At 36.0% G+C, this 27,288-nt stretch overlaps 1 protein-coding gene across 9 annotated transcripts; it reads left to right on the top strand.

Moving 5' to 3' along the window:
• Positions 1–931: 931 nt before the first annotated feature.
• Positions 932–27,288, top strand: ZNF207 (zinc finger protein 207). 9 transcript variants are annotated; one of them, XR_004904828.1, is made up of 14 exons: positions 937–1,124; positions 2,323–2,449; positions 7,487–7,625; positions 8,947–9,117; positions 9,242–9,317; positions 9,818–9,865; positions 10,945–11,015; positions 12,439–12,596; positions 13,715–13,807; positions 14,815–15,057; positions 15,894–16,053; positions 16,199–16,382; positions 19,313–19,367; positions 23,433–27,288. XR_004904828.1 is itself a non-coding variant. In XM_036033402.1 (13 exons), exons 1-12 carry the CDS (start codon positions 1,084–1,086, stop codon positions 16,357–16,359), a joined length of 1,488 nt encoding a protein of 495 aa, XP_035889295.1. In that variant the 5' UTR covers positions 937–1,083; the 3' UTR covers positions 16,360–16,382; positions 19,313–21,107. The 9 variants fall into 9 exon arrangements, 7 of the variants coding, with proteins under 7 accessions (XP_028376201.1, XP_028376198.1, XP_035889295.1 ...); XR_004904829.1 differs by having other exon boundaries at positions 23,436–27,288; XM_036033402.1 differs by lacking the exon at positions 23,433–27,288 and having other exon boundaries at positions 19,313–21,107.

Here is a 27,288-nt window from a genome sequence, read left to right on the forward strand (position 1 = left end):
TTTTCTTAAATATTGTTACATAATGCCGGGTGCATAGGCATGTGCATGTAACGAATGTTAAGCCATAACAGCCAAGCTAGTCATGACATTAAATCTATGCAATAGATATATGTAGTAATAGTTAAGAGTTTGTTTGTATCTCTCAGGAGCAAACCTCCGCAGGGTTAAAACTCCTGTTGCTTCAGAAAGACTTCAGCATGAAGCCCAACTCCTCATACTGCTTCTGGGATTTCCAGAAGTCGCCTTGGCCAGCCAACGTCCCTGGAATTATCTCTTGCCACCAGCTCCCTTACTATGAGCTCCAGTCCCATAACTAGTTTTTCCAAGTGCTCAGCCTCAAAGGGTTGCACTTTTTGCTCCCTTAGTGAGGTAACTGTCCTCCACATCGCGTCTTCCCACTGACCCTTCAGGAAACCTTTCTTGACACCTGAAGACGGCCAAGTGTAAGGGTTTTTTTTTTTTTCCCCTGTGGTGCCACAGAACCTCGTATTTTCCTCAACACTGCGCTGACCACACTGCTTAATCATCAGTCACCAATCGGTGACTGCGATTTCTTGGACTCAGCATTTTAAGTAAGCATGGTCAACACTTAACTACAAAAAAGACTAATCCGGGAAATGACACAAAACAGAAAATTGGGCGCTGGCTTGCTTATCTTTATTTATAATCTGCCCTTAATTACGTTGGTAATGTTTTCAACGTTTTTCTCCCTTCAATTCGAGAGTTTTTCAGAAAATCTGGGCTGCCACCTCCTTTTCAAAGGAAACCGGAAGGAATCAACAAGCAAACGGCGAGGCGAGCAAAGACCTATCAAACTGAAAAGATGGCGACCGCTTCTTAGCGGCTGCGAGTCCCCGCCCACTCAGGGTGGAGGCCGGTATCACGTGACACCCCCCTGCTTGGCCCCGCCTCCGGCCGCAGTGCCTGACGGGAGGCAGCGCAGCGAACGAGGCCGTCGGCCATTTTGTGCCTGTTTCCTGCGGGACGCGGTGGTGGCGGTTGGGTCGGGAAAGTGAGCAATTTTTGGCCTCGTTTTCCTGCTTATTTTCTCCTCCCATTTTATTTTGTCAGTAGAGCGCAGTTATGGGTCGCAAGAAGAAGAAGCAGCTGAAGCCGTGGTGCTGGTATCCTTTGTCAGTTTTAAGTCGTGGCCGAGCTGGGGCGCCGGTTGGTGGTGACTAGGATTGGGAGGCCTGGCTGTGGCCTATGGCGGAAAGTGTCTGGGATCTAGGCCTCGGGTGGGTGGCTTGGTGGCTGGAGTCGGATTTGGGAAGTCGGATCGGGAGTTAGGTCTCAAGGGCGGGAGGCTCTGGCAGTTACGGATCGTGGGATTCCGTGACTCAGGAGATGCTGGGTTTGGTGCGAGTGTTGACCCACTGGGAGGCGGCTTGGACCCCTCCATCAAGGACGGTATCCCCAAGGACTATTGTCTTATATCCCGTTGTTTTAGTGACGATTCGGCAAAGGGAGCAAAATATTCTGATGCCACGGAGGAATAGGGAGTGCCTCTGGAGTCAGACACCCACTTTCTCCGTAGGGTGGGTTTTTTTTTTTTTGCTTGTTTGTTTTGTAGAATTGGTGGGTTAGTAAAGCCTTGTGGTAGTGAACCGGGATTTGAAACCTTTTTTTTTTTTTTTTTTTTGCGCGGGTGGGAAAAGAAGTAGCTTCCGCGTCTCACCAACTGGCGCGTTAGTCTTCAAGAGAAGCGTTCTCTTGCCGAGTGGGTTTTCTTGTATCTATTGTAGGAATGAAAAATACCTCATACCTAAAAACAAATTGTTACAGAACTGCATTTATTTATATAGTAGTTACACAGCTCCGAATTTTGTAATGTCGTTTTAGGAGAGTCTTACTAGAAAGGTAATTATCAGTTTTATTAATGCAACTCACCTCTGAGCTTAAATGCATTCCTTGGCAACATAAATTCATACACAATTGCAAACAACTTTAATAGAGCCCGGGACTTTTTTTTTTCTTACATTAAACCTTTTCAATCCAGAATAGGCGTTTGTAAATGTTGAAATACTGAACAAAAGAACCGTTAATTTCACATAAATCTGCTAAACAGAGAAAATTTACAAAACTACACTGTAAATGTGTTTAGGGGTGGTAAAGAAAAGGTGGGCTTCCAGGAAATACGCTGAAATTGATTGGTAAGTGAATCCCTAATTGCATAATAAACATCAAAAGCAAACTTCCTGTAAAATACCTTTTTTATTTTAACTGTTCCTATGTTTTAATGTCACTTATTTTATCATATGACAGATTTTTTTAAATAGGCAGTGTCATTGTGTATTGTTGTATCTTAACAATATTGACCAGGTATTGTAATAGAGATTTTGATGATGAGAAGATCCTTATACAGCACCAAAAAGCAAAACATTTTAAATGCCATATATGTCATAAGAAATTGTACACAGGACCTGGCTTGGCTATACATTGCATGCAGGTAAGGATTTTTCTCCTGTATTTAATTTTTACTCCCTTGTAGTTTGGGAAAAAATGTGAGAGGAAGATCATGAATATTTCTTGACAATTGTAGGGGGGTTTTTGTTTGTTTTTGTTGTTTATTGCAAAAGATCAGGTAAGTCAACCAGTTAACTTTAAAAAACAGAAAATCTTTTGCTCCCAGAAGATAAACAATTTTTTATGTTTAAAGAGTTTTTATTTGTATTTATCTTTAAATTAGTATTTTTTATCCTATGTTAGGTTGGTGACAGGTTGAAACAACAGGATTTATCTCCTCAGTACTTAAATTACAGAGCAATGCTTAGTGATTTAAATTTGTGGTCAATCTGACCAGTTCTAATCCCCTAAGAATGAGGACATAATTAGGTGCCATTACTCAGTGTCACTGAAGGATTCGTTATAAATTAGTTGCCTGGGGGCAGGTTTATTTTAACAATTTATTTCAGGACCTGTTTTGGAGTGATAACATTATTTCATTTAATAATTTCTTGATTTCTTGGGTCCTTTTACTGCTAGGTTGAGAATGCTTTGTAATTTTTAAGGATCTCCTAAGTACCGTTATGTCTTATTCAACATGATTTCTTCTACTTTTGCCAATTTTAGAGCTGCCTGAATTTTTGCTTAATTGGACCTTAGAGAGATGTGAGATGAGCAGATCTCTATTTATGGGAAACTACTGGTGGGGGGAAGCAGGGGGTTAAATTAAAACAAGATGCTGCTTTGCCAAGTTTAAAAATAAGTGTATAGATTCTTTTCACTTTAGTTATGTCACTACAACAATTTAACATCCATTCAAAAGTATTTGAGAGCCTACAGCATGCTTAGGAAGTCATTAAGTTACACGTGGTTATTTAAAAGGAAAAATTCCTCAATCACATTATAGCCACCTATGAATGGCAATTGTATTGGATAGTACAAAAACAACATAGACAACACTGAGTATACAGCAGTGAATAAAACAGTCATCTTTGTGGTATTTAGATTTATATTGTAGAGGATAGTAACCTGTAAATATTTCGTTTGTCTTATGGTGATGAATGATACGGAAAACAAAAACTGCATAAGGGGGTATAAGGAGGGTTACAAAAGTTAGGCCTGAATGAGAAACTGCCATCTGGGCAGCAATCAGAAAGGAAGTGAGGGAGCTCTTCAAATGAAAGGCCCTAACTCACATCAGGAGCATTCTCCAATATTGAAGGGTAAGGAAAGGGCAACACTGTGCTGTTTTATATATTGGAGGGCTTGCAGGCTCTTGTAGGACATTTTCACTAATTCTGAATGAAAATGAGGTTTGAATGTAGCTTGCTCTGGTACACATTTTTAAAAGGATCATTCTAGCTGCAGGGTTGCAGTGAGACCACTTAGGAGACTGGAGTACTCCAGGTAAAAGATGATTGTGACAGCCAGAATTTATTGGTGGATTGGTTGTGGAGAATGAGAAAATGAGGAGTTAAGGATGATCTGAAGGTTTTTGACCTGAGCAATGTGGAAAATGAAGCTTATCATACTGAGTATGAAAGCTGCAGGAGGAATAGGCTTAGGGATGAAGACACCAAGATTGCTTCTATATTAATTTTGAGTGTGAATGTTAGTTTTGAAAGGGTCTGTTGAATATCCAGGTGGAGATGTCACATAAAGAATTGAATCTACAAAGTCTAGTTCAGAAGGGTTGGAGGTGGACATAGAAGTTTGGAAGGATAAGGATGGCTGTTTGAAGCCATGTCTGTCTTCTTAGGGAATAGAATGTAGATAGAAAAGAGCTGTAAGTATGCCAGGACTCCATGTTGGGCCACACCCATCATTTGAAGGTCAGAAGTTTAAGAGAAATCATTTATGGAGATTGAACAGGTAGGAACATCAAGAGTGGAGTACCCAGAGTTATTTCATTCAGTCAGATGCTGCTGGTAGGTTGAGTAAGAACTGGACTAAGATCGGATTAATCAAAGAGGAGGTCATTGGTTACTTTCTGAGAGAGATTTCATAGAATGGTGAGAACGAAAGCTTTATTGGGGTGCCTTTGAAGAGAAAGTTCATTCTCAGCTGGCCTGCCTAGGGCCCCAACCCGAGTCTCCTGAGCAGCCCCATTTCCTCTCCAGCAAGATGGAAGAAACTTTGTGAACCAAAAGAAACTCCAAACTGCAGGCACAAATGCGCAGAATTGGGAAAAGGAACTGCTGGCAGAAAGAAGGTGGTTCACAGAACAGTTACAGCAGATAGTAAAAAGACTTCAGTTCTTTTTAGGGTATTAAAGAGGTGAATGTGGTCACAAATTGGAGAAGAGTGATCCCTTTTGACAGCCTTGAAGTTCAGGAATCTCTGACAGTGAACACTTGAGCATTACAGGCCATGCTGAGACAAAAAGCTAACAAATGCTACCCAATTTCTTAAACCAGCAAACCAGCGTAGTGCAAACTGACTAGTTTATAAGAGACTGGCTAAAGCTCTGCCCAGGCAGTGTGTGGATGGAAAAGCACCACTTACTGGCAGAGAATATGATGATGACAACGATGTTTCAGATCTTGAGAATTTTGATTAGGTTTCTGAGAAAGAAGCATACTGAGTTGAGTCAACTTCTGAAGAAGAAAAAACTTGAAATTACTGGGAGCTGCTGTTTTATATTATGACTGCTTTTTCAAATTCTGTTCATGTTTCTGGTAAAATCTAGGTTGCTAATATTTTTCAGCCCAAGCCCCTTGGACTCTGCATGACTTTTCAGTTTTTGTTTATACACAAATTGATCTTTGCCTAGTTTAAAAAAAAAACAGGGAGAAAACAAGAAAATAGAGGCATTCTTTCAAGGAGTTGTGCTATAGAGAAGAGCAGATGAATAGAGTAAAAGCTGGAAGGAGATTAGTTGAGAAACTATTAGTAGCGCCTTTTATTGACTAAGTGCTTCTGTTTACACAGTCTTGCTGTAATTTCACAGCAGCCTGGGAGGTGGGCATGTCAGTTAAATCAGACACATCCTTAAATTTTGTAGATGATAGACCTAGGACCTTAGTGATTTAGATGGCTCACATCATGCTTGCTGCTACCTTTTTGACTGAGATCATACTAATATTAGGCAAGATTCTAAGTAAATCAGGTTATTTTTTCTCATTACAACACCTTTTAATTAGTATATTTACTCTTGTCCTTAACACTTAGAAATGTAGTGAAGACTAGTTAATGTGTGTGTAAATGTAATTTTACTTAAAGAACATGAGTTCTTTCGTCTGCAATTTGTCAAGAATAGTAATATATTCCAAAACTTGAAAAATAGTGATTAAGTCTCTTGTTACATAGTTTTATTCATCGTTGTTCAGGATTGATCAGAAATTAAGGTAATTTCTGAATCTGATTTGCATACCATTGTTAGAAGTCTTCAGATACCTCTCTAAGAAGAAAAAGCTTAGCTTTCTTTCATTTTCTTACATGAAAGTGTCTTAGGAGGAAAGAAAAACTGTTACTTGGACAAATACGCTAAACTTAGTAGCTTGAGCTAATGCATTGGAATCACTTGGAAGGTTTATTAAAACACATTACTAGCAGTACCCAAGAGTTTGTGATTCAGTTGGGCTCTGGTGGGACCTGATAATTTGCATTTCTGAAAAGCTTCCAGGTGATGCTGATAGGCTAAGGAAAATACAGTGCGTTAAAGTCTTTGAGCACTAAGTTAATGCCTTTTGCTGAAGAAACCAGGAGAGACAGGGATTTTACCTAATTGGCAAAAGTTCTCCATGTTTGAGAGTTAGAAACTTTTAAAAAGAATTTATTGACTTTAGCCTCGGTTGGTATGGCTCAGTGGATTGAGTACCTACCGATCTGTGAAACAAAAGGTTGCTGGTTCAATTCCCGGTCAGGGCAAATGCCTGGCTTGCAGGTCAGGTCCCCAGTGGGGGGCATGTAAGAGGCAACCACAACATTGATGTTTCTCTTTCTTCCACCCTTCCCCTCTGTCTAAAAATAAATAAATAAAATCTTTTAAAAATTTATTGATTCTAGAGAGAAAGAAAGGGAGACAAAAACAAACACTGATTTGTTGTTCCACTTATGCATTCATTGGTTGCTGCTTACATGTTCTCTGAGCAGGGATCGAACCTGAAACTTCGGTGTATTGGGACGGCACTCTAACCAATAGAGCTACCCATCCAGGGTGAGGGTTAGGAACTTCTGATCTAACAAAAACTATACATTGAAGAAAAGTCTTAGGTTCCCAATGTTTTACAATAAAAACAACTTTTCCTTTGTGACTTGCCAAATAAAATCAGATAGTGACAGTTACTCATTAGTTATTGGTAATGCCAACGTTTCTGTGTGTGTGTGTGTGTGTGTGTGTGTGTGTGTGTAAGGGAGGGGAGTAAGGAGAGAAACATTGATCCAATTGCCCCTCATATGCACCCCAACCAGGTATGCCCACACCAGGAGTGAAACCCAAAACCTTTCAGTTTACGATACTATGCTTCAACCAAGCCACACTGGCCAGGGCAGTGATGCCAATTATAAACGTCACTTTCGTAGTTTGTAACTACAGGTTTGTCTCAAGATCCATTTTTAAGAAATTTGCTTACTCTAAGTCACAATATAATAAGACTTTCATAAACTTTATTTAATTCAGACTTGAAATTTCTCTGAGTGTATTATCACCTTGAATTGCTGATAATTCAAGCAAGTAAGATTATATGGTAAATTTGAAGTAATGTTTATTGGTTCCTTACTATGTGTTAGACATCCTTCCAAGAGCTTTTAGTATACACTATATGTAATCCTAAAAATGACACTACAAGTTAGGTACTATATGGGTGGAGTAAACCGAGGTTTACAGAGGTCACATGATTTGCCCAATCTCACATAAATTAGTAAGCAGCAAAACTAGAGATTGAATTTAAATAGTATTACTATAGAACCAGTCTCTTAACCATCATACTAAGTGTTGTCTGAGTAATTTGAAATCACTCACTAGAAAGACTTATTAGGCAGATTTCCTGATAGAAGTTTTCTTTTCTTTTCTTTTTCTTTTTTTTTTTTTTTATGTTAGGTACATAAAGAGACAATAGATGCTGTACCAAATGCAATACCTGGAAGAACAGACATAGAGTTGGAAATATATGGTATGGAAGGTATACCAGAAAAAGACATGGATGAAAGAAGACGACTTCTTGAACAGAAAACACAGGGTAAGTATTAAGGTGTATGTTTTTTTTTTTTTTTTTTTTTTTAAGATTTTATTTATTTATTTTTAGGGAGGGGAAGGGAGGGAGATAGAGATAGAGAGAAACATCAATGTGCGGTTGCTCGGGGTTATGGCCTGCAACCCAGGAATGTACCCTGGCTGGGAATTGAACCTGGGACACTTTGGTTCCCAGCCCGCGCTCAATCCACTGAGCTACGCCAGCCAGGGCTAATGTATTTTTTTTTTTTTTTTTTTAAGATTTTATTTTTAGAGAGGAGGAGGGAGGGAGAAAGAAAGAGAGGGAAAGGAACATCAGTGTGTGGTTGCCTCTCGTGCACCCCCTACTGTAGACTGGCATGCAACCCAGGCTTGTGTCCTGAGTGGGAATTGAACTGGTGACCCTTTGGTCCCCTGAGCTACACCAGCCAAGGCTGGCTGGCTTTGTGTGTTTTTTTTGTTTGTTTGTTTTTGGTTTTGTTTTTGTTTTAATAGTTTCACTAGGTGAGGGCATTACTACTTTCAAATATAAATTTAATGGTAGATGTTAGATTTATTCAGAATTTGAATTTTGAGTTTATCTTGTGTTTGAAGTTGTGTATTGATTTGTATATATGTAATACCATTTGGATCATTCCAAATATTTTCAGTATTTTTATTCATAACTGAATTCCAAGTGGAGTTAACAAGTGTTGAGACCTTTGACATTAAAGGTAACTTGTTTTGATTCATGTAACCACTAAATGTATGATTTTTTTCTTTAATTTGACTTGGAATATGGGAGCTGCTAGTAAATAACCTGTGGAATCCATCCATCCTCCCTCCCTCCCTTTATTCTTAGAGGGGAGGGGAGGAGAAAGAGAGGGAGAGAAACATTAATACGTGATAAAAACATCAATCTGTCACACATACCCACTCCTACTGGGGATGCATCCTGTGACCCAGGCTCCGCCCTGAGTGGAAATCGAACCAGTGAACTTTCGCTTTGTGGGATAACACCTAACCAATTGAGCTACACCTGTCAAGGCATTACAGAGAGGAATTTGTTTTGCAAAGCATTACAGAGAGGTCAGACCTCTTTGTCATAGTTTAATTTTTAAAATAAAACTGATTTAGGAAAATTATTTTTACTTTTCATAGAATAGGTGATTGCTTAATATAAGTCAAAAACACATTTGAAAAGTAAAGAACAATATTAACTGAGGTACTTCTGGGGGAAAAAAATCTCATGAGCTAATTGCATTGACACAATTTTTCTTAAATGTTGAGTGTTTCAAATTTGCTTAGGGCTTCTCCCCTGATGGGAAAATTAATTAAAACTTTTTTAGCAGAAAGTCAAAAAAAGAAGCAACAAGATGATTCTGATGAATATGATGACGATGACTCTGCAGCTTCAACTTCATTTCAGCCACAGCCTGTACAACCCCAACAAGGTTATATCCCCCCAATGGCACAGCCAGGACTACCACCAGTTCCGGGAGCACCAGGAATGCCTCCAGGTAGCATTCATATAGGGTGTCTTTCTTTCTTAGGGTTTTATTGATGCAGTGTGGAAGTATTAAATTCTCCCTCCTAACTCTTTAATATTAATTTGTGACTTGTTCTTGTTGAAATTGTTTGTAGGCATACCTCCATTAATGCCAGGTGTTCCTCCTCTGATGCCAGGGATGCCACCAGTTATGCCAGGCATGCCACCTGGGTAAGAAAACTTTTAAAATGCCTTGTGGGCTTGTGCCTAGTAATGATCTTTCAACTTGGGTATTTGAATTAAATGTGATTTTTGCATTTTTTGCTTCTAAAAGGTATGGGCTCTACAAATATTAAAATTGTCTTAATAAAGGGGTCCACCAATAAATTTAAGGAATCTACATTTGTCTTTTTAAGAGAATAGATTTTTGGGTTTTAGGATGTATGTAGGCAGCCACGTGCTTCAATTGCATCTGATATAATTAAAGTAGTTGGTTGTAGATTGGAGTTTCTGAGATTCAAAACTGTCCATGACACTTTGGAGTTGTGACAAGAAGCAAATTTTGTAAATAATTTATTATTTATCAAATCATCAAGAGCTAAAAAAATATGAGGTGCTTGTGCTCATCACTTTTACTTAAATGTTGTTGGATGTGACAGGTAAACAATACACTTTCCCGCTGTATTTTGAAAATCACAGTTAGATTTTGATTTTGTCATACATTTTCACAGATTGCATCATCAGAGAAAATACACCCAGTCATTTTGCGGTGAAAACATGTAAGCATCTCATTCATGATGTAATTCAGGAGGTATAATCATAATGTCATTTTCTTGTGTGTTTAATGATACCTATTCAGTTGACTTCAGAAATTTTCTGGCTTTCCTCACTAAAACTTCTACAACTTGCAAGCTAGTTGACACAGGTCTCTGAAAGAGGAAAATAAAACATCTTTTGATGAAATAGTAATAAATCCATATATAAATAAAGCATTTTTAAAATGTGTAGCTATTTTCTCCTAACTGCTAAAAAATAGGACCTAGTGAAAAGTGTTGGTATTTAAGAAAGAATATATAATCTTTTGCCAAATTACATGCTTTATTATAGAAGATAATTGAATTTTTCTAATAAAATCAATATATAGACATTAATCTTCTGACAGAAGTCTAAATCAAGAGTTCACAAACTTGTAACTTTTAAAATGCATTGGATATTGGTATTTGAAAATGAGCTCTTTTAGGTGAAGGAAAATAAATAAGGGTTGTGTTTTTAAGTGATGGTTTAGTATTAGGTAACTAATCTTAAGTAAAAATTAGGCATCCTGAGTTTACTTTTGATTATCTGTAATATTGGTGGTAGTTTTTCTGTGCTCAAAAAAAAATTTACAGTGTACATTCAGTATTTTCCTTTTGAAAAATCTGACTACTTTAAAATAGTGATTTCTTCTCTTTTATTCATATTCTGTGGGGATATTTTCCAAGTGAGACAAAAGGTGACATTGCTTCCCAGTTGCATATATTTTAGATGAGGCCACTTGTATATAATGAGAATAAAATATTAGTGTGTAAAATTATTCCTAATGACTTGAGAAATGCATTAAAATGTTTTGTCGACAAAGATTGAATAGCCCCCCCCCTGCCCCCCCCCCCCCCCCCGTCTTACTTATAAATCCAAGAGTTTGCTGGTTTTTAGAGGATTTATTTTGATAGGGTTGTTGTAGTATGTTGTGTATTCTTAACAGCTTGATTTCAATATTAGGGGTCAAATTCAAGTCTTATGTTTCGGGAATTAGCCAAAATGTTTTCTGTGGTTTATACTGTTAATTAACTTCAGTTTCTTGAAATTTGCTTTCTAATAGAATGATGCCGATGGGTGGAATGATGCCACCTGGACCAGGAATACCACCTCTGATGCCTGGAATGCCACCAGGTATGAAATATTAGACAGGGTTTTTTTTTTTTTTTTAAATTTTTATTTTAATTTTAATTTTTTTTGTTTTAATATAGTGAAAATAGGCTTCAAAGCAGCCAAAATGAGTCATAGAACCTGTGCACTGAAGCTCATTTACTTAAGACTGGTCATATTCGTTATGAATATTTTGAATGAGTAAAAAGAGACTCTTTTAGCAAGTGATAGAAAATTCAAACAGAATGTATTGGACAATTTAGACATTTATTAAGAATAGAAGTATTAAGAGAATATCTCACTCAACAAAAAGGGAAGTGGTAAATTCAGCAGCTCAGTGATACCAAGAACTCAACACTTTTAATATTTTCTACTTTGTTAACCTTAGCTCTTTTCCTTCAAGCTTGTCACTCCTCAGTGGCAACAAAGATCATTCAGGCAAGAAAGAGTGTCAACAGCAATGTGCTCTCCTTTTTCTTTTATTAGAGAGCAAAGTAACTTTACCAGAGGCTCGCTCCTTAGCCCCTTACATATCGTTGGCCAGAAATAGCTGTAATTGACCTTCTAGCTGCAAGGCAGTGTTGGAAATGAAGTATGTTGACTTTTTTGACTATAATGTGGGGAAAGGAATTCAGTTGGCCAAATAAGTGTGCCATGGAGCCCTTTAAGATCTCTTATTTGGTTGCCCTGCTTTTTTTATACTTAATCTTGGCAAGTTTGGGTTGTAATCAATAGCAGGTTTAGAAGTACTCAAGTGATGGTTGATGTAAAAGGAATCAGAAGAATAAAGCAGCAGCAAAATTTTTACCATTGTCAGTGCAGCCATTAATTTACAGTCAACAGCTCCACACACAGAATGCTCTAAGATGACGTGGGGCATTTAAAGTAATACAGAATAATAACCAATGTTCATTTGATAATGTGCAGTAAAAGTTTTAAGTTGTATTGAGGAAGTTTAAAGAATGCACTGGTGATACATTTTAGGAAAATTTATTTAAAATGTTTAAAGGGATAACTTGGTTTTCTGGAAAGTTTACTGGTATTTGACTTAGCAGGCTTTTACTGTAATTTGCATTAGAGTTCAGGGGAACATCTGTCTGTTAGATAATTGATGTAATTCTCTTTATGTGTTTCAAAGGTTCACTGAATCATTATCAGTTAAGCTTAATTGCTACTTTGCCTACAAACAGGATCTCTAGTGATACCTTTCACTTCCCAAAATTCTGAGCAGTACAAAGGAATAGAAAGTTTGAGGCATGATTGTTCCAAGGACCAAATGCCTAAGTTCTTTGGATTTCATTGATTTCAGAAGTCTGTTCTTAGTGACTTCATAGTAAGGAAGCATTTTTAATGTGGCATATAGCAACAGCAAAGTTTTGGAGAAACAACTTTTTTTCTGAACTAAATGCTTCAACAACTGGGTCCCCTTCCCAACATTTCTTTACAGGTATGCCTCCTCCTGTTCCACGTCCTGGAATTCCTCCAATGACTCAAGCACAGGCTGTTTCAGCACCAGGTATTCTTAATAGACCACCTGCGCCAACTGCAACAGTTCCTGCTCCACAGCCTCCAGTTACTAAGCCTCTTTTCCCCAGTGCGGGGCAGGTAAGTTGAAATTCCTGGGAAGGAGTGCACTTACATTTAAAGGTAAAATGCAGTTGTTTAGAAAAATCCTTGAAAATTGTCACAGGTCAATTTTTTCTTTATAATTTTAGTATAATTTATTAAGCATAGTAAGAAGTGGCCTATTTTCTTTTGTTTGCATTCATTGATTTTCTCTACTTACAAAAGATAGACTGGAGCCAGAGATTAAGTTAGTGTTATTTTCTCATTGCTTTGAACTCTGATTGTTCTGGCTTTCATTAAAAATGAAAGTTTAATTTTTGGGGACTCAAATAGATATGTTTAGTGGTCCTCCTTTACCTGTTGAACTATTAGTGGAATTAAAGCCAAAGATGAAAATCCTAAGACCTGCACAGATCACTTGTTGGGCTTTTCTAGTCTAGAACAGTGACAGACTACGGTACTGCACACTTGCTGGAAGGGTGTCATTTCATTGCTTTTGACCTAGTCACCCCTAATTTCTTCCTGATTTTGTCTGCAGGACTCAGAAGTGAAAGGTGATTGATTCTGTTATACGTAGTATGTGAATAGTGGTTGTTACTTTTTTTTTCCAGTTTCAGAATTTAGATGGTCAGGATGTATGTTCTTTTTTGCTTTAAAATTATCCCTTAGATGTTTCTTTCTTTTTAATTTTTTTTTTCTGTTTGTAGTTGCTAAATTAAGAGCATTACATTTTAAGTGTCCTTTAAGCACATTGACTTATACTTTTCAGGTGGGTGGGGATTTGTTTATTGAGAAATGTTAAACTTTCAGTAAAAATCTGTTGTAGTGTCATTGATAGAGAATTGGATTAAAATGTTAATCTTTATCCTCAGTTGAAGGTATCATTTTTGAAATAACACATTTGCAAATCATTAGTTTTAGAAAAGAAAATGATTAACTAGGTTTATTGGTGTAGAATTAATTTTTTTGAGGCTCATATTGTCATTTTGTTTATTGTAAATGCATTAACTGCCTGTCTCAATAAATAAATCAGATTTGATTGCATTATACTTTGCATTTACAAATACGCAATCTATACCAAAAAAAGTCTACCACATGGCTTGTTTTCACCCATTTGTTTGGAGACTTTTCATTGTTTCCTTTCTTTTATGCTACAGATGGGGACACCTGTAACAAGCTCAAGTACAGCTTCATCCAATTCAGAAAGTCTGTCTGCATCTTCTAAAGCTCTGTTTCCTAGCACAGCACAAGTACGCAGGAAGTTGCAGTTTAAAGTTGTTAAAATGGCTTTATAACTTAACCCTTTGGACCCTACTTTAAAACTAAAACTTTTCCCAAAAAATACACTATTTAATTTTTTTAAAGTTAAGATTAATGATATATAAATCAGTGGTATTTGAAAAAATTGAACTGAGAAAAGTACCCCAAACTTCTATGGTTCTAAAGGGTTAAAAGCATGTGAGCAGTAAATGCCTTATAGTAGCCAATGATTATTAGCCTGATGCATGATTAAGCTATTTTGATTCAAGCTATTTAATCTAATGCATCACAGATAATATAAGGAAATTCAGTACTTTGCATTTGGTTCTAAAGTTGTCCTAGTTTACATGTTTCAGATGTTGGGTATCACACAAAGTGTAAACCATTAATTACTGGTAATTTTATACTTGAAAGATCCTTCTAAACCCTTTTGACCATGATAATCAACCAACCATTGTTAATTTGGAGGGTATTATATTATTTATAGAAATAACATCTCTGAAAGACATTTTTAATGTGTCACCATTAATGTTAATTATGCTATGCCTAGTAACTGAAATTTATCCAAACATTTGTATTTTGTAATTTCTAACCTTTTTGGTTTTTGTTTTTGAGCTGCTTGGTAGATTAATTAAACAACTAATTTAGAATAGTAAAAATGGAACATTTGCTATTCTGATATATAGTACTATATTTCATCAATCTGGAATAAATACAAAGCTCTGTAAAATAAAGAACTTGGTGAGGAGGTAGATGACATGAGAGTTAAATATGCAGTCTTTTTTGTTGTTTCAATGCTGTCTTCTGGGTGTGACTGCGACCCAGCACCTTTTGATATTCTTACGTGTCGTCTTGATTTTGTGGAGTATTTGTCATGTTAGCTTTGTTTTAATTTCATTTAGGGTTAGTCCTATATTGAATGTTCATGTCTTATTTCTAAATTGGTAGTTGATATACTCAGTTTGGGGTTTTGTTGATGAAAGATTGTGTTTTACAGGCTCAGGCAGCTGTCCAAGGACCTGTTGGTACAGATTTCAAGCCCTTAAATAGTACTCCTGCAACAACTACAGAACCCCCGAAGCCTACATTTCCTGCTTATACACAGTCTACAGCTTCAACCACTAGTACAACAAATAGCACTGCAGCTAAACCAGCGGCTTCAATAACAAGTAAGCCTGCTACTCTTACAACAACCAGTGCAACCAGTAAGTTGATCCATCCCGATGAGGATATATCACTGGTAAGTTGTTTGCAGTTTTTTACTATCAGAATTTGATTGAATATAACTACCAACTTGTCCATTTGACGTGTTAATTTGTACAGTGATAGTCTAACTGGTCTGATTTAATAATTATTAAGTGGTTTTTACCATTTCGAGTTTTAAGAACCACAAAATAAAGTGAATAGTGCATGTTTTGATCTGAGATGCATTCCCTCCCACCAGACTATTTCTAAAAAGAAGACAGTAAGTTGGCTTCATGCTTTTAAAAATCATTTTAGTTAAACCTAGATTTGCAAATAAATTTGAAGAAACGGTAAAGTGAGAGGTAGAAACTGCTTTTTTCTTTAAGCCATATATCTTAACCAGATGCCTCACATCTAGTTAACTGAAACAATTTATAAATTCTGAAGTTGTTATCTGTGTTTTAACTATAAAAATAGATGAGGTTTTCTTAAGGTAAGAAACATATTATATAAAACATTATGATACGTTTTTAAAGATTTTATTTATTTTTAGAGAAGGGGAAAGGAGGGAGAAAGGGAGGGAAACATCAGTTGGTTGCCTCTCACGTGCCCCCAACCGGGGACCTAGCCTGCAACCTAGGCATGTGCCCTGACAGGGAATTGAACAGGCTGCCTTTTGTGGGATGAAGCACAGCCTACTGAGCCACACTAGTTAGGACAAGGTGTTGAGGTTTTAAGTAGTTGAACTGGTTTGTGGGACAAAAGTAATGGTCAGGAAGTAAAGATACACTTGAAAAAAATATTCTATAAATAATATTTTAGATGCTTGCCTTTGTGCTTAATAAGTCTCTGCATTTAGGTGTTTAACATCCTGCTTATTTTTATTCCTAGGAAGAGAGAAGGGCTCAGTTACCTAAATATCAACGTAACCTTCCTCGTCCAGGACAGGCTCCCATTGGTAATCCACCAGTTGGACCAATTGGAGGTATGATGCCACCACAGCCAGGCATCCCACAGCAACAAGGAATGAGACCCCCAATGCCGCCTCATGGTATTCCTCTTTTTGCGTTTATTGTTTTTAGTGGATTTTTTGGATATACACATAGAATAAATTTATCTGCAAAATATATTGCATTTAAAAGTACAATGCATGGGCCAACTCAATCTATTTTTTGTGTTTTAAATGTGTTTTTTAGGTCAGTATGGTGGTCATCATCAAGGCATGCCAGGTTACCTTCCTGGCGCTATGCCGCCGTATGGGCAGGGACCGCCAATGGTGCCCCCTTACCAAGGTGGGCCTCCTCGACCTCCAATGGGAATGAGACCTCCTGTAATGTCGCAAGGTGGCCGTTACTGATCTCACTTCATCCAATCTAATAGGTTTGGAGATTAAACCTTTTCTCAACTTGTGCTGTTTATATAGCCAAGCTTCCGTCAATAAGGCTTCATTGTGACTTTAACATTATCTTCCCACATACCAGGAACTATTGGACATTTATTTTACATGGGAAAAATTATTTGGAATAATAAAACAGGAACTTTTCCTGAAGTTGCAATTTATACTGTATGGCTTCTTTTTCATGTTTCATCTAGGTTTTTAGAAGTGAAGTATAGTAAGTTTGGTTCGTTATATTGTGAAGGCGCTGGAATTACATGAACATACCACCTTAATAAAGGCAAGTTCTGTAAGCTTACATTGCTATTGTAAAGTTATGCCTTCACAGCATTTCAGATGCTGTTGGACTTCATGTCCCCAACCTAGCTTGGTGAGGGCTGTAACTGTTTCCAAGTACCTGTACGTTGGAAGTCTGAATGTGTAACAATATTTAATGTATTTAGAGTTCCTCATGTTGCAGGGTTTATGAAATCTGACCCATTAAGGTCATGTGACTTTTCTGTACTGTTAAACTTCATTGTAATAAAATGAGAGAAAAATTTATGCCTTTTTATTCATAACCCAGCTGTGGACCACTGCCTGAAAGGTTTGTACAGATGCATGCCACATTAGGTGTCCACATAATAAAATTCATAGTCACCAGTGCAGTGTTGAATCATTGGATTCTGTCTTTGAACTATAGGTTGTTCCTTAGCTGCATGTTTTAAATTGGACAGAATATATAGAATTGTACATTAGTGCTTTCGTTAACAGAAAAATTCAGATACGTATGAACCATTACATGACAGATACAAAGTCTATATTGTATCATCTTTTTATCCTCTTGGTGTCAATACTTGTTAGATGTCGTAGATACTTAAATTGTAATGCTTACTGTTTTCTCCTTCCTGCTGATGACATTTAGAGCCTAGTGCCAGACCATTCATTTCCTTCTGATTGTTTTTGGTACTGCAGTACTGCGTGGACCTCAGAAGCTTTTCAGGTGCAAACTTCTAGAAGCTTAGGTGCAAGCAGTAATAGCTTTTTATGCTGTTAATGGATTGTTGTACATTCTAAGTGTAACATCGAGAATCTAAAGGTGTCTCCGTTAGAATGGTTAACAGGTGGAGATTTGAACATTTTTATTTTATTACAGTCTTAGATTATATCTTTGATTAGTTGGCTACCTTTTGTTATTAGGCTTAAATGGCTTTACTAACTTTTTCATCCTTGGAAATTTGAATGTTACTGTTTTCTGATGGAAAGCCTTTCTGTAGAGATGACTGCTATTATTTAGTATTTTGTGTTGTGAGTCCATAATAGCTCCTGTTTAGCCTTTTTTGACATCCATTTTTTAATTTTGTGCAGGATAAATTCTTATTTAAATATCAAATGACCTACAAAGTATAATTATTAATATAAGGAGCTTTATATTTAGTTTTTCCTTAATATAAAGTTAAGACTTCTAAGAAAATGGTAACATTTCTTTTTAACCATTATGCCAAGGTGTAGATACAAGGCATGAAAGCTGAAGTTTTCTTTTTAAAAAAGCCTTGTAGGAAAATGCTGGAAAATATTTTAGTCATCATAAGTGGGTCTGTATGTTAAGTGACAAGTAAAATCATTTATTTAAACTAAACATTGCAAGTATTAGAGTTTGATGCTATTTTAAATCTGATATTTTGCTCCAGTGGTTTTATAGCTCCTGTGCTATGACACCATTGAGGTTCAGAAAATTCTGTAGTTAGAAAGGGCCACATCCAGGTATCAATAACAATGAATTTGATCCTCTTCCTGGCAGCCAAGCCTCGTAGCCCCAACTCTTCAACCCCCTGACCCCTAACAAACGTCTGCCTACTGAAATAGTTTTGGAATTTGGCAGCATATTTACACTGCCAAAGAAAAATATGTTGGAGATTTTTTAGGTAAATGTGGCATGGTGTTTCAAAAATTATGTAAAGCTTTATTTGCATTTAATGCAAAGAGGGCTGATATTTTATGTCCACATTTATTGCTTTTTGAAGTCTGATGGGAGAAAATATTACCACTTTTTAAATAAGTGGTAGAATTCTCATTAAAAGTCAATTCAAACTTATGTATGGCATTTTAAAAACAAGTACACCAACTGTTATGTTCTGTAGGCATGGCTTAGGTGGCGCTCATTTGATATATTCAAGGTATAATGTGGGCATGCATCAGAGCATAATTAAGCTTCTAGAAAATACCTTTTACCTAATTGCTTCTGGGGTCCATAGTGTGGTTAAATCAATCATGGGTAGAACAAATTATGTCAAAGTAATTAACTCTTACTTTGACACATGCTCCTTAAGTAATAGAGTTGACCGAAGTAAACTTCATCTGTCTTTATAGAAAACTTTGGAGATTAAATATTTTCAGGCAGGCATTGTGATTGCCATAATTTAGGAAGTTGCAGGATTAATGGGGCTGCTAGCTTTGCCTCTGCCTTATATCTACTCTTAAAATCACCTTAAAAAATGACTTAAACATTTGTCTGGCACTAGTTTCTATTGTATAGATTTTACTACTGTATGACAGTTAACAAGACCAGCAGGACAATTTTTGAGTGGCTACTGGAATTATTTGATTTGAATACTTAATGTTTTAGTAATATATCACACATTTACTGTTAGGACTGGGGAAGATACTATTAGTGTGCTGTTTTTCTGTTGATCAAGTTACATATTGAACTTAAACTCAGCTTAATTAAACAGGTATTGGGGGTGGGAACCCAACAAAAATAATTATGGTGTCAGAGTAGAATTATAGTGGACAGTAGTTTTTTGGGGTTTTGTTTTGTTTTTTTAAGAGCTATTTTTTTCCTTTGCTTGCTTGATCATTGGGATTTTTTTAATGCATGTCTTTTACATTAATTGGGTAATGTTTTTCTAAAATTAAAATTTTCTTCTTCCTATAGCCCTGCCATAGGACAGGCTGAGGCTGAGTCTCAGTGTTGCCCTGTTCAGTCTGAGGCAAGTGGGATTTATTTTATTCCTTATAGGGGCTTTCACAGCTTGATGGCTGTTGGATATTTATGTCCCCAAACTTGCAGCAAGTTTGGTGAAGGCCCCTAAATTTAATTAAACGTAGGATTTTTATACTCTTTTGGCAGAGAAGGCTCTATATTAATATTCATGTTTGACTGTGGTGTTACTAAACAAGTATTTAATATGTAACTTACTTTGTGTAGTATAATATTTAACAGCCTTGGTAAAGCTGGTGTTGCTATATTGTAGTTTTAGTATATTGACAAATTTTGATGTTCTTGATTTGGAGGCATGAAATGTTTCAGTTAAATTTTCCACTTGTCACTTTTAGGAAAGTCTTACTGGTTATTTGCTCTTCAAAGTATTAAATTTAACCTCAAGTATAAGTTTAATTATTGGAAATGCTCCTGGACACTGAAATATGCATACTTAATTCCAAAGTTATGCATTTGAACATTAAAGTAGGTTGAAAGGTTACCTGGATATTCTTGTGACTTTTAATATTTTTCAAACCTCACCACATTAGAGCAAATGTTAATGTAGAGCCCTGTGAAAAGTGGGAAGGTGGTCTGTGTGTGGTATGTACGCATATACACTACACATTTGAGATAATGAGAGAGTTTGGGTATTACAGACCTGTCAGTATGGATAGCTTACTGATACTCAGGTAGCCAAACGAGAATCATGTTAAGTGCTAAAGTTTGTATATTGAACTGTGGTTTTGAAACGATTATTTTGAGGTTCATTTTCAGTCTTAGTGACACTGTTTTATACAATCTGTGTACATGAGAAGTATTGACATTTGTTTCCAACTAAAGTTTGCTTTTATATAGTGAGAAAAGTTGTGTTTATGTTTGTATGTTGTTAGGTGTTGAAGAGGGAATTAGAAGAGAGGCCAAAACATAAACTTGGGTTTTGTTGCTTCCTGTGTTTGAGCCACCTTTTATCCAGATAGCCTTTTCCTCTGAACAGTAACAATTAACATAGAGTACAATGTTTGGCAAACCTGGGATTGTGTTTTTATGTCATTTCAATTCTTGGAAGCATAAAGAAAAAACACGCATTAAAGGAATTCTAAATTTTCATCTGTTTAAATTTCACATGCTTTTTTGTGTAACCAAGTCATTGGAAAAAAAGATTTTAATCTTTCAAAAATGAACTTCATCACAAAAATATTCCATTGGAATATTTTATAGCCTTAGTAATTACACTTTTTTTAGACTCCTTATTTGGCGTTGTTTTCTGTTGCACCATCCCTCAATATTTAAGAGTGAAGCTGCTTGTTCTAATTCTAATAGTGATAATTGAGATAATTATAGTTGAAATAAACTCTTACATGTGTACGAGGGGTGAGTGGGATTTTCTGAGGGTGGCATAATTTGCTGAAGATGATACTTAAGATGTAGTTTCCTTGCTATCTCGGTAGTTCTGTGACTCAGACAAATAAGATTTTAAGAAATCTGTAACTTGAAAGTGTCTCTTATATCCACTGGTAAAACTTGGTAAATGAAAGGGAATGTTGAAGTCACCTCTTTATGGAGATAAAATACATGCTTGTATTGGTTAGGAGACTTAAAACAATTAAACATGTACTCTAAAATTTTGTATAAATAAGGCATGCCTTTTTTAAAAGATGGTATTTCCCTACCTAGTATTGAATAACCTTTGCATGTTTTTCCAAAATGAAACTGATTTTTTTCTTACTGCGACTTATAGAAAAGTCTTGTAAAACAAGGGAAGGAAGGGTTCAGTTCTAAGACTAATGATAATAAAGCAGATTTTTGTAAGTAAACATTCCCCTAATTATATTTCTACTTGCTTTCTCATGACTTGAATATTAGCGAAGATTACTGCTTTTTCTCCCCCCCTTCTTACTGTTTTGTCATCTCAATCATTTTAAAGAATAACTTTGTTTTTCTAGCATAGAACCATCTAATTTTCTGTGTGGCATTTCTTGGCAAATAAGCAGTTACTTTAATAATGTATATAGTGTCATGATCATAGTGATATGCATGATTTTGTAGTGTTGAATTTTCAGAACTATACTTTTAGTATTTGGCTCTTAGGTATCCCCTATTATGAACCTAATTCAAAGTAATGCATAGGATACAGGGAAAGCAGGACTTTGAGTTCCCAAAGATTTTAAATATCTTCAACTTTTCCAAGTGTTTTCATGTTATTGGCATTTTTTGCAGGGAAATAATAGGTTTGAGTGTAGCTGCTGCTGCTTTTTCTTTTTAGGTTTTTCCTTTATTTATTTTGGGGGCAGGGAGGAGGGAGAAAGGGAGATAAACACCCATGTGTGGTTGCCTCTCGCACATTCCCCTACTGGGGACCTGGCCCGCAACCCCGGCTCTGACTGGGAATCGAACTGGTGACCCTTTGGTTCATGGGCCAGCATTCAGTCCAGTTCCACCACTGAGCCACACTAGTCAAGACTGAATGTAGCTTTTTAAACTAGATTTCCTTAGTAAGGCTCAGACTAGAAATAATTGCTTTTTATTAGCATTGTTTTTCTTTGCTGGGCTTTATACATTCTTGCATAATTTAGCCATAATAGGAAGAGCTTTCTATTTTCCCAACTCTGGAAAAAGAAAAGTTTGAAGCTGTTAGTTTTCACTTTTTTTAACCATCACTCTAAATCTGTCATGTATTCTCAGGGAGATATCTTTATTTTACTAAGCTAGGTGTACAAGTCATATTAAGGCAGAGATAGGAGACCCACAGGATATCTTCACTGAAACTAATTTGAACTATTTCTGTTTGAAGCAAACTAGATATTATAAATCAAGACTGGTTTAATGTTAGGTTCTTTAGGAGGCATGTAATCACCAGCTATATTATGAGAATATGTTTGTATATATGTTTTATTTTGATGAAGTTAACTGCAGAGAAGATACATGTGAGTAAACAATGATTGATTCTTTGGACCCTACCCATTAAAATTCTAAGTGCTATAATGATGGGTAAAGTGGTGATACGGTGCAGCTTTAATAATGTGCTTTTTATTTGGTCAGGGGTTTGTGTAATGCTGTTTGTAAAAAGGGGAAGTCCTTTATTGGGATTCTCCAATCCTTTTTAGCATTCTTATGTGTCTTGGTTTTTTGGGGGATCTATATTTCTACACCTTTGGTTAATTTTGATGAATTGTTAATGAAATTCATTGATACCCATCTTTGATAAAGATGAAGAAGAATGTGTCTTCAGTGTATTATACACACATACCAGTAGTGATTATTTGAGGGAGAGGCCATTGTTTAGTTTTGCTGGACTTAAGGACTTTAAATGTAAAGAAAGGTAACAGCATTCTTGCACTTGGTTTGCATTTGTTACTAACTTTTCACCAAATCAACTGTCATAGTGTAGCTTATTCTCAGTATTTACAAATAGTTTAGTCAGAATAAGATTTGCATCATCATTTCCCAATTTCTGCTAATAAAACAAGGCAGCTTACCTACCCAAGTGACCCAACAGAAGAGCTAATAAAGTTCTGTATGTTTGAGTTAGAAAAATATGGGGTCTGTAGTTATTGAGCAGAGGCTCCTTTTTATCTCTTAGTTTGTTTCTGTGTACTTTCAGGAGAAGCAATAGAATTTCCTTTACAGCATATGTTTTTGTAATTTAAAATCTCTAGTAAGAAAGTGAAATGAAAGTTTTTGGAAGTTGAATTTAAAACTATTGAAAATTGTTTGACTCTGGGGTGTGTCTACATATACTTAAATTATTTAGAAATTAATCACATTGAGGAGATTATTTTTCCTACGTATATGTCCCCCCCGTTTAGAGTAAGAAAACTTTTCACATAATACACATTGGAATACATAGTTTTATTAAAAGTGATCTGTGTCCAACAGATACATAGTGTTATTAACTCATTCTCTTAAGGTTATTCTAAATTTAATAGCCAATATAAGGTAATTTTTGTAAGATGTAGGGAAATTTTTTAAAAATGTATTAATGTCAGACTCTGAGGAAATTTAATGCACATTGACTTTTTAAAGTATGGATTGAACTCCTCAGTTTAATACAATTTGTGTTTTTGTTAACTAGCAGCAGAATTTCAGCATATGCTACTTACTGGTAGAGAAGAAAAATCCCACAGCCCTGCCAGTACAGGTTAGTTTAATCTGTAAGTACCTGATGTTCCTATTTTTTTCAAACATATCCATATAACCCACACAAGGAAGAAAGGGCAGTTGCTTAAATGTGAGTATAACAGTAGATCCATTGGACACTTTCAAACACTCAGTACTTGGGCCAGTTAGTTCTAGATTTGCTAGCCTCCTTTATTATTTGGTTGTGGTTGAGCTTAAATAGATCTATTGTACAAAAAAAGAACAAGACAGTGAAAGTTTCTGTTGGCTATATGCCTGGAGTGGTATGTCATAAGCAGTGCAGGGCTTTGGGTCCAGGGTCTTTTATTTAAGCTACTTCTACAGTGGTATTTGTTTACCTTTGGACTGTTTATGGTATGAATCAACCTAAAAAAAGTTAAGTTTTCTCATCTCTAGCAATGATAAATGGTATTTTGTTGTTGGTGTTCTTAGTAATTTGCTGTAAGTACTAATTCAGTTCACCTTTGGTAAACTATAACCTATTCTGTTGGGTTCATTTTACTTTGAGCCAAAAAATAACAAACCTTTTTAATATTCAAATGAAAGCTGACTACCCATCAAGAAATCTAGACAGATTCTTCGTGTATTTCTTTTGAAGGGGCAGTGGGGATGTGATGGATTGTAAAAGATGTTAATTAAATATTTATTATTATTTTTATTGGTTCTACCAGAGTTTGTTACTGTCTTAACCCATCTGAGAGATTTCCTTTAACCTTTAAGTATTATACTCTTACGTTGATAAAAATTTAAAATACCAAGGAGAAGAGTAAAGCATAACTTAGTTTGTAAAAGCTTGAACCATCCTTTCAGTCTGTATATTGACTAGGATGCATGGCTTCCTCCTTTGCCACCCCAGTGTAATGATGTCTAATTTGAGTGAGAGTCTGTCCATAAAAGTACTCCTATCAAACCAGGATGGTGATTAGGCACTAAAAACACATTCTCTTAATGTTATTTTATACAGAAGTCGTGCGTTGAGTTACATTTTAAAAAAAACGTCAACTGATGAAAAAATATATTTTATAAGATATCCACTTGGTTTTTAATAGAAAATTGCCTAAGGGCTTAAGTTTCATTGCCTTTCACAGTTTAATCTGTATAAGAAATGGCGTAAATACAGTGGAAATGATTTTCCTTAAAACCATCTCTTTAAAGCTGCCTTTCTGGTGAGTACTATTTTATACTTTTGTATGTCAGTTTTCTTTTAAATTTACCCGAAAGGGTGCACTTTCATCAAAGAGTGAACAATTGGAATTTCTCCAGTCTTTAGCTATTACCTGAATTGGGAACACTAAGAATAAGGTGATTGTTTTACCTCCTGACATTTCTGCAGTAGTCTGGGTTCACTTTTTTCTGACCTTCATGTAACAGAAGTACAAAAAATTTTAACAAAAGTGATTTCCTTTTAGTGAAGTGGGGGGAGGTTTACTCAAAACTATCTAACATTTATCATTTGAAGCTTAAGATTTTCTTTTTAGTTGACATCCAAAATATTTTTCTCTATGCTTTTGGCTCCACATTGCATAGGTATAAACCTTAAATACCAGAATTCCTGTCCTTGTTGAAGCTGTTGTTGCAGTGATTTGTGAGCAGTTAAGCTGTGGGTAAGGTTGGAGGAGGGCTGGCCTAAAATATGGTAATGTAAGCTAATTGATTCTTTTTGACTCAGGCTTGAAAATATCCGGTACATTCTTAAATAACTAACCTTGCATGAGAATCTTGAGTTAGAAATACTGGTTTCTGGGACTGTGTATACCAGTGGAAAATAGCCTCTGGGTATATTTTTAATTTGTCTTCTCCTCTAGTCTCTAGCCACTTCCTAGCTAATGTCAGTATACACTAAGGATGTTTTCACGTTGTACCTTCTGCTGCTCTCTGTAAGCCAGTAATGAACAATCGACTCCAGTGCTTTTTAGTATGAATGATGATAGTTTTCTACAATTTGAAAATTGATATCTGTGTGGTGATGGAAGTACTGAACAGCATATGGACACTTAATTTATGTCTTTAAGATTTAAAATGGAGTAAATTTCTAAGGAACTCTGTCCTTTTCTAGCAAGGATAAAGAGACATTGAAAATTTGGTAAGTATTTAACTTTAAATGCATGTGGTAGTGATGAGAGTAAATAGCCACATTTCCATAGTTTAAGATAATATTTAGGCATGAACAAGAATTCTTGAATCTCCTTTACAACCTAATGTCTGTGTGTCTAGCTTAGCAGTTTTATAAACTTGTGTGCACAATGATTAAATTGAAATGTACCTTACTCCTTTGTCTGGCTTGTTTTCTTTTTCATTTGTATGGTAGTTTAAATACTAATTTTTTATATTTCAAGCCTTTTTCAGGGTAGAAATAAGTGACTGGTAAAGAAAATATCTCCAAGAAGAATTATTTACGTGTCCCTTTGTAAAAACCCAGTGATGACTTTCGATTTACTTAAGCCTTCTATTTTCCAGCTCCAGTTAAAAGTGACAATAGGCAGCTCATCACAAAAATTGCGTGGGGGTGGGGTGGGGGTGCGAATCTTTGTGCTCTTTGTTAGGTTTATAGGGATCCTTGCATTAAGGTAAAATATTAATCCATTGCTTGATTTTCATGGAAACTGCTTTTTAAATTAAGAGGGGAAAGGTGGTGAGATTTGGAGCTTTCCTTCTCCCTGGTACATTGTGATTAGTAAGAGGATAGTATATGGAAATTAAAGCAAAAATGTTTCATTGCTCTACCAAGGAAGTAGATTTGTTTCTTAGTATGTCCATTTCTTTCCAAAATAGCATATGGTATGATTTTGTGAAGTGGTACAAGATCCCAAAGGGTTTTGTGATCCGAAAGGAAAGAGGAAGCCCTTAACTCAGTTTAATCTCCAGGCTTAGCTCCAGCATTGTACTGTCAAGGAAGGAAAGAACAAAAAGCATACAGGGGATGTAATGGTAAGGACTGAACAGAAAAATAAAACAAAAGAGAGGGTAGACCATGTGCATGATCAAGTAGTCTAATAAAACAAAAAAGTGTGAATGGGGACATGATTTTTAATGTAAGTAAATGAACTCACTAATAAAGGTTGTAATTATTACCCTAAAATTGAACATTCATCCCTGGACAGATAGCTCAGTTGGTTAGAGTGGCATCCTGATACACTGAACTTGTGGATTCTATCTCCCATCAGGGCACATACAAGAATCAAAACAATAAATAAATGGAATAAGTGGATCAACAAATCTATATTTCTCTTTTCCTGCCTCCCCCTTCCTCTCTCTCTAAAACCAATGAATAAAAAATTTTTAATTAACATTAAAACTTGAAATTAATAATTGCATTTTGTGGGGGTTTCATCCCCCCCCACAAATAGTAGTTAGTGCATTTTGACATTTTGATGTGTCCCCTGGAAGCTTAGTGCAAAAGAAAAATGAAATGGATGATCACACAGTGTTTACCCATGTTGAATTTTAGTCCACTGGTGAGGTTTGGGGGTAATAGATGTTCCTTAGCATATGGCACCATATAATAATCAGACTGGAACTCACAAAAGGCACTGGAGTTTTTGTTTCTCTTTTGAGGCAGTTCAGAGGTGTTGGCTGGACTTTGAGAAAACTAAAACTACCATTTGAAAAATGGTGTTTTATTTCCATGGCCTCAACAATTTTAGGTTTGTGTTTTCATTTAAAAGTCAAAGGATTTTTGCTTTTGTGTTATAAAATGCAAGCCTCTTTTTGTTTCAAGATTATGTGTGGCCATTAAGACAAACATTTGAGTTCCTGTTATTTACAGAGATGAATAATTTTTTTCTTCTATT

The sequence above is a fragment of the Phyllostomus discolor genome, chromosome 8, assembly GCF_004126475.2.
Source record: "Phyllostomus discolor isolate MPI-MPIP mPhyDis1 chromosome 8, mPhyDis1.pri.v3, whole genome shotgun sequence".
Lineage (NCBI taxonomy): Eukaryota > Metazoa > Chordata > Mammalia > Chiroptera > Phyllostomidae > Phyllostomus > Phyllostomus discolor.